This window comes from Carex rostrata, chromosome 10 (genome assembly GCF_964058835.1).
Source record: "Carex rostrata chromosome 10, lpCarRost1.2, whole genome shotgun sequence".
Lineage (NCBI taxonomy): Eukaryota > Viridiplantae > Streptophyta > Magnoliopsida > Poales > Cyperaceae > Carex > Carex rostrata.
Window position 1 is genome coordinate 12668190 of NC_135927.1, and position 13908 is coordinate 12682097.

General features: G+C 34.3%; 1 protein-coding gene across 1 annotated transcript; it reads right to left on the reverse strand.

Annotated features, from left to right (window-relative positions):
• Positions 1-8772: 8772 nt before the first annotated feature.
• On the reverse strand, positions 8773-12740 carry LOC144560431 (mannan endo-1,4-beta-mannosidase 6-like). Its single transcript, XM_078309630.1, has 5 exons — positions 12315-12740; positions 11835-12032; positions 11106-11228; positions 10276-10487; positions 8773-9467 (listed from the first exon to the last, which is right to left on the reverse strand). Exons 1-5 carry the CDS (start codon positions 12681-12683, stop codon positions 9074-9076), a joined length of 1296 nt encoding a protein of 431 aa, XP_078165756.1. The 5' UTR covers positions 12684-12740; the 3' UTR covers positions 8773-9073.
• Between the last annotated feature and the right edge of the window lie 1168 nt (positions 12741-13908).

Here is a 13908-nt window from a genome sequence, read left to right on the forward strand (position 1 = left end):
CACTAATAGTGTGTTTTACTATATATAGTGTTTCAAAATTCCATTTTTCTTAACTAGCTAGATTAAATAGAAAACATTTTTGCATCGAAATAAGCACTTGCTCCGTTCATTTCAGGAGTACTGACGTTAATTGCTGTCAAAATATGTGGCTTAATTAACGCTATCAACGATATCTTTTCACCTAATTAAGAATACATATTATTTTAGTCAAATGAATAATTTTCTTAGTTAGAATGCAAATTTTTGAACTAAAATAGACACTTGAAAAGATGAGCCAAGACACGTGAAGCTTTTTTAAACATGTGGGCATGGTGGATATTTAAATACACTAATTAATAATGTAATTATATTCGTATATTATAATAAAGTGGCTGGCAATCGAGTTGAGTCCATTTATTGCTTTGCGTGATTTGTCAAATGGAGATGCCTGACAAGGACCCTACTCCACAGTCTCCACTGCTCAGTCTCTGTCGGCGTTGATTTTTTGAAAGAGACCAAACACATCAAAATTAAGATACAATTCTCAGTAAAATTTATTAGTGCTATTTTAGGGAATTCGTTCTGAAAAAAGATATATATTAAAGAAAACTTGAAATTATAAAATGATATATTTTAATTATCAATAAATTTTACATGCAGCGAATCTATAAACGAATAGATTATTGTTTTAGAAAAACATTAAAATTGTGTGTAATGGAGAACAACAAAAAAAAAAGATTAACAGAGTAATCACAAAAAAGTTGTATCACTTTAAAATTTTCATTACATTAGACATATGAAACACACTTTTAAATGAGCAGAGAAAAGTAACGTAAATTCTTCGATCAAGGTAATTAAGAAAAGAAAAAGCAAATCAATTAAACTGTTAACAATAGATGTGACATGGCAGAGGTAAGAATTAATCTTTGAAATCCAACCATTTTTATGGTGTACAATTACACGTTCTTCTCTAGAATCAACCCATCAATAAGTCAATATCAAATATAGATCATAAAGGGACCGGAATTTAACAAGAACAGAAGAAAAATATATATATATTAACATAGCAAGATATATTTACAAAAGATAATAAGGTGTCTAATCTACCCCTTAAGTATTTAGGGGTGCCTCTTAGTAATTAGCAACTTAGTATCTCAGATTGGGGATTTGTAGTTGATAAGATCAATAAAAAAAACTACAAGGATGGGTGGGTAATTTGTTGTCAATAGGAGGACGGCTGACGTTACTAAATTCAGTTTTAACAACAGTCCCCCCTTTATATGTTGTCTCTCTACAAGGTATACCAGCTACAGTAATTGAGCAAATTGATCAAGTACGGGCAAATTTTTGTGGCAAGGTAACTCAGGTCTTAGAAAAAAAATATTCATTAATTAAGTGGGACACTGTTTGTTCTCCAAAAGAATATGGGGGTATGGGGGTAAAAAATCTTACTCTTATGAATGATGCCTTACTTGTCAAATGGTGGTGGAAATGGAAGCATCCCCAATATTCTGGGTTGTAGAAACAAATAATTCAATTAAAATACAATACACACACTCCTTTAGCTACTGCATTTCCTTATGTTTTTGAAGTGCACTAACCCCTCTATTTCTATACAGGTTGTTCTTGCATATAGAGGAACTAATATTAGATTTAATAGAATTTTACATGGCATTTTGCTTGCTGAATGGCAAGATATTCTTAATATCATTCATGCATACACACTCACCAATTCTCCTGATCTCTCTTTGTGGAGATGGGACACAAAATTTTTGTTTTCTACTTATTCTTTATATGATTTTCTAGTATTTGGGGAGGTGGGTATAAAAGAGGCAATGACTTGGTGGCAGGTTTCAGTACCTCATAAAGTCAAAATATTTATGTGGTTGTTTTTTCACAATAAAATTTTGACCAAAGCTGTATTAAGTCCAAGAGGTTGGAAAGGCCCAACAGAGTGTTTATTTTGTAACAATGTGGGAACAAAAGAAACTGCATTACATTAGTTTTTGCATTGTCCATATATTTCTCAAGTTTGGTTTTGGATGGGTAATTTTCAACAATTATCTTGCTCGTGGTCCTCTTTGAAAGATATTCTTACCCATGCTATGCTCTTGCCTTTGTCTATGCTAATGGTTGTTAGTGTTATTTGCTGGTGTGTTTGGAAATGTAGAAATACATTGTGTTTTGAAGATAAACCCTTTCCTTCCATTAGACATATTACCTTACTAACTTGCTCTATGTTGGATTATTGAACAGGGAATAAAAGGTGCAAAGTGAAGCAGCAATTAGCACAATGGGTCTCTGCTGATTTGGATATGATTCCCCTTCAGATGCTCTCGCCCAGCCCCATAGGCTTGCTTCCCAGTGCTACTAGTACCAGCTTCAATCGGACTCCACTGCTGCTTGAGGGATTTTAAAACAAAGATGGACCGTCTCACTGTTTTACTGTTACTCTTATGAATTGTTTAAAAAAGTTTTGTTGCTTGTAATAAATTTGGTGAGATATGCCTATTTTGATATTGGCTGACTCATTATACTACTAAATTTGATGCTTGTTTCCATTTGTAGGAGTAAAAGATTTTATGTGTTGGTACTGAATTTTGATGCTAGTGACTGATGCATGTTTTAGTCAGTAGGTAGTAGTACTTGTAAGTTTTTCCTTTTTTTAATAAATGGCCTTGTGCCTCTTTTTCAAAAAAAAAATTACAAAAAGTAATATTTTATTATGAAATAATTCAATTTTTTTTTAGTTATAATTGGTACCTAGGGCTGGCAACGAGCCAGCTCAGTCCGAGCTAGACCAAGCTCATGGCTCGCTCATTTTAGCAATGAGCGAGTCATGAGTAAGTCAACATTTGAATTCAACCTGAAAAAGTGGCCCGTGGCTCGCTTGTTTTGGCAACGAGCGAGCCGAGCTAGCTCGTGAAAGCTTGTGGGTCAAAAGCCTAAATGTTTTAGATAATATATTATAAAGTCAACTACTATAAATTAATTTTGTAACTAAATTCATACATATTAAATTACTAAATCTCCAAATTTATACAAATACAGTTCACAAAATAAATTCATGCATACTAAATTCACACAAATTTATATTAATGCACAAATTCATACTTGGACCGAGCTGGCTCGCCAGCTCATGAGCGAGCTAGGCCCAGCTCAAACTTGTTAATTTTGAGTCGAGCTAGTGATAAGTTGACTCGTTAATAGCTCGGTCCAATACCGAACGAGTTGTTAGCGAACGAGTCAAATGCAAGTCACGATCGATCCACGAGGTACGAGATTTTTTGCCACCTGGTACCTATCGACCGACAATTATATTGCAAAAATCATACATTTGAAAAGTTAATTTTTGACTGTTTAATAGCCCACGTCATGTTCAAAATATGATACAAACAACTAGCTAGAGATAATTATACGAATATTTTAACTTTCATATAACAATAGTTATGTCAATTTGAAGCGTTCTAGATCGATCTACGTGCTGAACTATCTGTCTTTTTGTTGACCTTTCCTTTTTCTCTCTCTTCTTTGGCAACGAAGAGAGCAGGCGAGCAATTTTGGGCTGGGATTTATCTGATCCTCCCCGTTTTATTAGGATGGGCCCCGACGCCCGTGATGTAGTTGGCAGATGCGGCATCTAATTAAGTTGCTGTAAGAGCACAACTGTCAACTGGTACTGGGATTTGTCAACTTTGACTATTTAATTAATTATTCCTGTCTCCTGTATACCACTGGTACTGGTATTGGTACTGTGTATTGAATGGCAACTGTTCCTTTGACGACTAAGATTTAATCATTGGTCATTTTAAATATGATATTGAGTTGCAGCTTATGTTAATCAAATTAAACACAATAATAGTCCCTGGTAGGCTAGTAGCTTGCGCATGAATAGTGGTATTGTAGAGTCCGGCTAGTGTAACATCAGTGTCATATGACACTAACTTCAAAATCAATTAAATAGACTTCAAACAACTAATTCAAACCGTTCAAACCGATTTACTTTATGAGTGATGCGTTTATATACAATTTTTTATATTTTTGAGTTATTTTCATACCAAATCAAGCGGTAAAAATGTTGAAAAATGAATATATTAAAATTAACTTAAAAACTCACACATTTAACCGCTTGACTTGATACTAAATAAATTCAAAAAATTATAAATTTTGATGTAAACGCACAACTAATGAAGTAGATCGGTTTGAACGGTTTGGATTCACCGTTTGAAGTCGATTCGATAGGTTTTGGAGTTGGTGTTATATAGGCTGAAATAACACTTATGTTATATTAGCCATACTCGGTATTGTATTTGTGGATGTGTGAGTTGTATCTCTTTTGACCTCTTCGAAGTAGGCGGTGAAAATAGAGCGGATAATGTTGATATCATATCTGTATCCGTCTTTCAATGAGCGGATACAAATAGTAAATGAATATTAAAATTCAAAACTAAATCTGTCTTAAATGGATACGGGTACAGAGCGGATAGTTCATGACTACAAATTCAAATACGGATATAAAACAAATAATGATCGGATAGTTGAGGTACATGAACTTTTAAGATACAAATGTTAATTAAAAAATTAAATATAAATATTAATGATAACTATAAATTGGTGGGGAGATGGAAGATAATATATTGATATAATTATATATACAAAATAAAGAAATGATAACAAAAGATAATGTGGTGTAGTGGTTTGAAGTTCAAATCTTTCCGAGAGCAAAATTAAGGAAGCGTCTAATTGTCCACAGTCTTTTGTCCACCATTTGTCCACAGCTTTGACTTGCGCGAATACTGTAAAATTACTTCTACATGCTGTATAATTATACAATATATCACATAAAAAATATCAGTTAATCACAAAACATCCAGCAACTATTTGAAGTGGTCCCATGATAGTTAGAAAAAGATTCCAACTTGCACAACATGACAAAATAAATGTACTTTCAAACTGTACTTTCGGAAATTGCAGTTATAGGAAGTTATTGGCAGTTAGAGTTAGTTATTAGTGGTTATTGGCAGTTAGAGTTATTAGCGTCTGCACTGGGTTGAATCTTGTATACTGTAAAATTGAATTTTGTATACTGTAAAATTGAATTTTGTATACTGTAAAATTGAATCTTGTATACTGTAAAATTGAATCTTGTATACAGTAAAATTTTCAATTGAATCTTGTATACTGTAAAATTGAATCTTCTACATAGTAAAATTTACAATTGAATCTTGTATATTGTAAAATTGAATCTTGTATACTGTAAAATTGAATCTTGTATACAGTAGAATTTTCAATTGAATCTTGTATACTGTAAAATATATATTGTAAAATTGAATCTTGTATACTGTAAAATTTTCAAATAATACTGTAAATTTTCAATTGAATTGTCTATACTGTAAAATGTAAAAAATGTAAAAAATGCTACATTTCAGTTTAAACTACAACCTGCAAACAATCATGTATACTGTAAAATTGCAAAATATAAACCATAAAATAATACCATGTATACTATAAAATTGCTAAATCTATACATACATCCATCATCACACAAAATCTGTTCACCACAAACAACATCTGTTCAACACAAGATAAAAATATTCACCGCAACATTCAGAATAGCATAATAGCAACAAAAAAAAACTATGGACAAATAACTTTTACATTAAAAACCTCATGTGTTCATTGTTCGGATGAATAAGAAGCCTCATCACAAGAACAACACGTTCTTTTGAGATGTCATTCTGCATAATAATAAAATAAACAATGAAACAAATTCGATTTATAACAAATAAGAATTACAAAATAATCTTACAAGTTATTTACCTAACTGAAAAACATATGCAGTGTAATCATGCATACAAACCTGTATCATACAAAATAAAACGCATTAAAGAGTACTCAAGTATTTCAACAGCAAAAATAAAAAGATACTTACAGACAAATAAGGATTAATGAAGAACCATTTATCCTTGACAGGCGTCTCAAATTGCATGACACTCAGAACCATTTCAACCAACTACAAAACAAACTATCAAAAACATTCAAATCAAAATCAATGATGTATCAAGTAAAGTAAAATTACTTCATATATCAAATTACTTCCTGTATACTGTAAAATTACTTCATGTATCCAGTAAAGTAAAATTGCTTCATATATCCTGTAAAATTACTTATATATCCAGTAAAATTACTTCATATATCAAATTACTTAATGTATCCTGCAAAATTACTTCATATATCTAGTAAAATTACTTCATATATCTAGTAAAATTACTTAATATATCAAATTACTTCATGTATCCTGTAAATTTACTTCACGTATCCTGTAAAATTACTTCATATATCCAGTAAAGTAAAATTGCTTCATGTATCAAATTACTCCATGTATCATGTAAAATTACCATAGACAATTGAGCTGCTACTACTTGAAAATTACCAGAGACGATTGTGCAATGTAATCAAACTTGAAAATCTTTCGAAATTTGTAGTAAATTTACCAGACACGATTAAAAATAGATCTCCAATCCCATTGAACTCAAAAATTCATGAAGAGCAAAGGTAAAACAAACAACAAATTGATGAAGGGAAATCAATGATTGAGGCTGTTGTTCCTCTTCCTTTGTCACCTATGCATTAATTAGGAAAATCAAAATTCAAAATCGGTTTGATCAAAAGAGAAAAGAACTACATTTAATTACCTTGAGACATATAAATCTATCAAAGGACGTGTAGATCAAATCCGGATTCGGATTCAGACGGCGATTTGATCTTTAACGGCAAAATCAAAGCCGTGTAGATCAATTCTACCTCCTTTCTTGCCCCGAAAAGCAACCCTCCAGTTTCAGCCCTAACTTCCCTCTTGTAAGTATTAGTACCAGTAGCAAGAGCAAATCCAGTCTCTACCCCCACCTGTCGTATGCTCGTACTCGGTCGTTGCCACCCGTTTAGCGCTGTTAGGACCTTGCTTGAAAAGGATCAGTGTTAGGACCTTGCTGTTAGGACATTGCTTAAAATAATATAATAACAATTTTCAAAACATAAAGAAAAAGTGTCATTTCACTTGCACCAATCTTGTAAAATTCATCATTCAATGCTGTAACTTAAATAACAAATCTTATAAAAAATGTCATTCAAATTTTCAAACATCCAGAAACTTTCAATATGCACCAATATTGTAAAATTCATCATTCAATGCTGTAACTTAAATAACAAATCTTATAAAAAATGTCATTCAAATTTTCAAACATCCAGAAACTTTCAATATGCACCAATACTGTAAAATTCATCATTCAATGCTGTAACTTAAATAACAAATCCTACAAAAAATGTACTTCACATTTTTAAAAAATCAAAATCGCAAATCTAAACTGGAAAATCACAAAATAGTAATATTTCAGAAAGAAATTTGTCAAAATATCATAAATCTACAGAAAATTATAAGAATAAGTGTAACCTTGAGTATGTGGATATCTATGTGCTCCCAATGATACTGGTAGCCGCTTTATTGATGGAAGTCTTATTCCCATCCCTTCCTTTGTCGCTAATGGACTTCAACACCAGCGCCTTCTTCATCTTGTCATAGGCGGTGTCGTGTAGATCTGGATCGAATAAGGGGAATGAGAGATCGGAAAGAGAGATCAGAAAGAGAGAAAGAGAGATCGAAACTTTTGTTTCTGTGAGAGAAAGAGAGATCAGAAAGAGAGAAAGAGATATTCAATTGAAAGAAGAGAGAGAGAGATCAGAAAGAGAGAAAGAAGAGAGAAAGAGAGATCAAAAAGAGAGATCAGAAAGAGAGAAAGAAGAGAGAAAGAGAGAAGAGAGAAAGAGAGATCAGAAAGAGAGAAAGAAGGGAGAAAGAGAGATGAGAAAGAGAGATCGGAAAGAGAGCTCGTTAGAAGAAAGTGGGGGACCGACAGTTAGAATTGAAGTTGGATAAGGTTGTGGACAGATGGTGGACAAAACTCAGTGGACAGAAACCTTTTCTCCAAAATTAATTCTTTTAGAGCTGAGAGGTGTTTGCGGATAGTTCAATTTCTTAGCGGGTCCAAAGTTGAGAGATGTTTGCAGATGGGTTTAATTTCTGAGCGGTTTGCGGATGAGTTTAATTACTGAGCAGGTTCAACCATATTTGTTGGGTTTCAGAATTAGATATCCGCTCGTTTAAGACTTACTATCTATATTTGTATCCGGATCCAGATCTTATTTGAGTATTTGATAATTTATCCGGATCCGAATTCGGATTTAAATTGGATACGGAGCGGATTCGGAACGGATAATTGGAATTCATTTACATCCCTACTTTTAAAGTCATGTTTGATTGTGGAGTAACTTATAATAGTTCTTTAGTTAGCTCACAATCTATTCTCGTACAACGATTGGCCCAGGTTCAAAAATCGACCACGAAATTACTGACAAACCGACCACTGTAATCCGTTCCATGAAAGTAAAAAATTGAGTCATTGCTACTAAGAATTTTGTTCATTTGTAGGAATTCCTCGGTGAGACTGTGTTACTTGCAAATATATGGGTTTGTTAGTGACATCTATAAAGTTCAACTGATTGACATTTACTTATAACCGAGACCAATTCCAAAATATTTTCAAGCAATTTAACTTGACATATTTGCTTATTTTGTTCCAAGATAATTAACTGATGGAATTAACATCATAAAGAAATTGTAGCAAATAAAAACACCAGAGTAAAATTACTTCCAAATATTTGGAATGAAATGTAAGGTATCAGATCCACAAATTATGGAACTTTTAAAAATGAAATGGGAAAATCCAACGAATAAACTTTTGTTAATAGCAGTTTTTTCTATTTTTCCAGTGCATATACAAGTACAAATAACGTAGCATTACTCAATTATGACAATCTAACTTGTACACAAACAATATAAAAAAAAAAAAATGAATAGAATTGCTGACGAATCTAACCTATTACTCTATCAAGAGCATGTTGTGGAACAAATTAAATATACAAAATGAACAAATCCCGAAAATTTTCTTGCAAAATAACCCATTAAATCAAAACCTATATTTAAGCACTTGACATATATCAAATCGTAGAATTACCATAATCAGTTTCCAATGTAGGCCTAGTCATGGCACCATTGGTCCACTTTACTTGTATTATTTCTAAAAAGCAACTGCAACCGACAAGACTGATGCTTAATCAGTTTATGAGTGGATGGGTTGAACCGCGCAATCAGTGAGAAATCATCATCGAATCTTCGCATTTGTTCGACGGTTAATTGCCAGATGAGAGCCCCTGAACCAGCACCCCGATTCTTAGCTGATTCGTATATTTTATCATATACTATTTTCAGTAAAATATCTCTCGCATATGTACCATTCTGTTTTGAGATCGAGTGTGAGCCAACCTCAGAAAATAGAACTGGCTTTTTCAAAATTTGTTGACTATCATTTATGTGGGAGTCGACCCAATTGGAGAGGTATTGAGCTTTCTCCTCTAGGTTTGCTTGGGGAATCCTATATAGAAATAAATGGGGAAAACCATCATTAAAAGTTTTGAAGAGAAGGATCTCAATTTACTCAGTGTGTAATTATTGAGGAATCTATATCTGGGTTTAGCAATTCTTAAGATGATCTGGTCAAAGGTAACGAAAAGGGTTTTATGATCAGATATACTTTTAAGATTTCTTAACCTGCATTTAGGTCATAGAAAGTCGGACCTGACTCCTATAGTTGATTTTATTTTTGTGTCAGAACAGAAGGCTATCAGCCAATTAACCAATTGACCTACTTAGCCAATTAATGAATTGACCTATGCAAAGCCAACAGGATAACTTGAACTGTCTTATGTTTAAGTTTAAAAAAAATGCCAACACAGACTTGCTCAGTACAGCTAAGCTGTACTTACAGAAAACAGGAGCGCATCAAAAATATGTAATGCCTATTGGTACCAGACATATTAAAACAAATGGCCTATCGACAGTTACTGCTGCAGTGCACTGACTGGTACAGCTTAGTACCAGAGAACACCTGATATGATAGCAATTAGCCTAGAACAGCACGCACCAGTCTGCAAATTATACCAACGGCTGTAGTACGTGAAGGCACCTTACAAGTACTGCTGACAGTACACTAATGCACCCCTTTCTAGATTGCACACAGTGGCAAAGATGTACCACCTTACTATATTGTACGGCTAGTACAGCTGACTGGTACTAGCCGTACCATGCACGGTAAAATATGACCAGTAAATACTAATGAAGTATGATACAGTACCAACTCTTAAAAGTAATATCAAGTAGCTATATTTGTGTCATAAATGTACCAGCTATCGGGATAGGCATGAACTGAAGCAAAATCGATATTTTCAATGGCTGAGTTCAGGATAAAGTCTGAGCAGAGGGAAGCAGCCCAGTCACCTGGATTGATGCCCAATCTGTGCGTTGTGTTAGGGCTGTAAAATCCCTCTAGACCAACAGTGACAAGGTGATTTTTGTCGAGAGTCTTGATGTAAGAAGCCATTTCAGCTATCCATGCCTACTATCCAAAAGAAATAAAAAGTAAAGTCATAAAATGCAACCTTGGACTTGGGTCTCTTTAATTGAGCTTGTTTATTTCATTATTGTTTGGCATTTAATTCTTCAAAATGAACTAATAATTCAGAAATAACTCACTATATAACACCATATAGTGATGTATAGCATTACAGAACCATACCAATCACGTACCAGTGAGAACTTTAACTGCCATTTATCAGAAAAGGGTCCTAAATTTTGGATGAAATTTTCTATGCTGAGGATCAGAGCCTACCCAACAAGGCTTTGCTCATGTAGGATGGTGATTTCATAGGTTACTTAGCTTCGGGATAACTGTTCATTTGTATTATCTTTCTGTTAATTAAAGGGAAACATGTGGTTTTAAGATACCCACTTTTTTAAACCCAAAAAAGAAATGGGTGGAATAAAAAGCATTGACTAATTTATATATTACTAGGAACTGCTGTTGCCCTCCAAGAATAAACCCAAAAATTGTATCCTAACAAAATGCTAAATCTCGTTGAATTGTGATTTCACCAAAATGAAAATATTACGTGAGAAATGCCAGGACTAAATCATAGTAAATCATAGCAAAATGAAAATCTTCTTCCCAGGGTACCTGAATAAGAGGAGCAGAGGAGTTGGATAAGCATCGCGGTTCATTCATCAGTTCCCATGCAAATATGGCTGGCTCATCAGAGTATCTGATTCCACTATAACTGTTTTTCCTGGTCACTATAGTCTACACTTGAATAAAATTAAACAAAAGATATAAAACATAAATTAGACAGGACATCAACAGCAAGTTATATTTTTTATTGAGTTAAGTATCAGCTCCGTAAAGGCGCATGCTGTAATTAAAGTGGAGAATTAAAAACTTGTAAGGGGCCTATCTATTCAATCTTTATAGCCCCAAGAAATCGAATGTTGTTAGCTGTATATGTTTGAGGCCCCAGGAACTAGGGTGTTCTTAAGTTCACCAAGCCCCTTTGTGATCTCAACTCTAAAATCTATCGGATTGGCTTCAAACGACGAATCCGAACCGTTGAAACCCATCTACCTTATGAGTGTTTCGTCGACATGCGAAAATTTTAAATTTTCGAATTAATTTAGTATAAAGTCAAGCAGTCAAAATTAGAAGGTATATAAATTAACTTTAATGCATTCATTTTTTGAACGTTTTTTTACCACTTGACTCTAAACATCCGATCGGTTTTAGAGTTGAGTTCACAATGGGGCTTGGTGAACTTAAGAACATCCTAGTTCTACTCACATTTTAAGTTCTTGGAGCAAATATAAAAATAATTCTGAATTATTCCAAATGCTGAGTAGAACTTAACCAACATACCTTGAGATAATTTTTGTAATAGAGCTTGATAGTTGGGTGTGAGAAAAATGAATCAGCCAAGTTTGTTACATTTTCTCCATTTGCCTTGGCCCACACAACATACTGAGCCTTCCCTCCAAATGCATTGAGATTGTTCACGAGACTTAAAATCAACCTTATACCCTGCCTCCGGGCTTCATATATCACAAAATCCAATTCCTAACAAACCAAAAAAAAATACATTTTTCATAGCAGCAATGAATTTAGACAATATCTCATTTTAATTCATCATATAAATGACGTAAGATCAAGAACAACTGTATGATGATCCATTAAATTGTCTGCTCAACTGTCCATACATTTGAACCAATGTAATTAGATAATGCCTACTTTATTTAATATACAATCAGTGCATTGTGAGGTCGATTTACTCATCTGTAACTAAGTTCAAAATTAAATACGAAAACAAATGGAAAATAACAAGAACAAATAAAAAAAAACCTGAAACATAGTCTCATCAAACCGACCCGGCGAGATCTGAAGCGGTGTGGGCCCACCGTCACTAAACGCCCAAGTGCGGCACACTCCCATCCCCATGCCCCTCCCTCTTTTCAGCATCTCAGACACCGCCGAGTGGGACCCAGCCGACAGAAGCCAGTACGAATTCCATCCGTTTAGGTAGACCGGCTCACCAGTAGAGAGGTCAACGAACCGGGTCGAGTTGCGGCCGATGAAGGAGAGCTTGGGCTGGAGCCATGGGATGGGGATTTTGAAAGCGGGCGGGGAATTTGAAGGGGAGAAGTAAGTGAGGTAGATAAATGCGATCAAGAGGAAGAGGCCGAGGAGAGTGTAGATTCTCCTCTCCTTCATTTGCTCTCTCTTTCGAGAGGAAGAGGTAGGGAAAAATTATTTTATTTTCGTTTTCATTCTGAAGGAATTTTGACATTTTAAGACTGAGATCTAGTGTGGTTTTTCTCTCTTACAATATCTCTGTTGTTTATTATGTAACGATTGAGAAACTTAGTGACCACTGACCACTGACCAGTTAGCTGGAAGCCTGGAAGGGGGAAGATGCTCCACAGCTGCAGAAAGACCTGTTGGTAGTTGTTTCAGACTATCCGAGCATTAGTTATCTGTTTGGGAGTTGAGGGCGTATGTCCGTATCCCCTTATGTAACTCAATTTATGAGTTTTGATCCAGACCGTTCAATGAAAAATTCGGCATCGGGCTTTGGTGTTAAAACAGATTGTACGGTCCAGATCAAAACTCAAAAATTGTGTTACTTTAGGGGATCAGAGTTGAAATCATTTGGTGGGCCCAACAATGCAGTGTGAAGTGACAGAACAAACGAGGGTCACAGTTTTGCTCCGTCGGTGGGTTTTGGAATTTTGGGTGAGAAGATTCCGGGACCGAGCAACGAGTCTACGCAATTTATAGCCGCATTGGTCACAAATTTGTTATTGAAACCAAGCTTCTAAATAGCTAGCTATAGCGAAGCTATAGCGCCGCTATAGCGGTTTTAGACCCAGAAAGCTAAGCTACGGGCTAAAACTGCGCTAATCAAGCTACGACCGCTATAGCGGTAATAGCGGTCCGCTATAGCGCGTAGCGCGTAGCGGCAATAGCGGAAATAGCGGTCCGCTATGCTACATGGGTTATGATTTTGCAATTTTTTTTTTTCTGAAAACATGATTTTGCAATTTTAATGGGCCTTAATATCTAGATTGGTTTTTTTTTTACTTTATTAAGCTATATCAATACAATGGAACATGTGCGGGCTATACCGCTATATCAATTAAATTTTGTATCATGCATTAATATATGGTAGTGGTATATTTTGAATATAAAATATATCGATAGTTTTTGAATTAGGGATATTTTGAATGACAATTTGAACTTTGTATTGGTTTAATATGAATAACATTAGAACTTCTTAATTAATTTGATATTTTTTTCTTGATGAGACATTTTTACTAGGCAAAGCCTTCTATGGACATAAGGACCTATTTGTAAAATGAACATATTTTTATTTTTAAAGTTCAAACAGTCGATCCGAACCGTTCATCTTGTTCTCCATATTAATATGTGCTTGGAG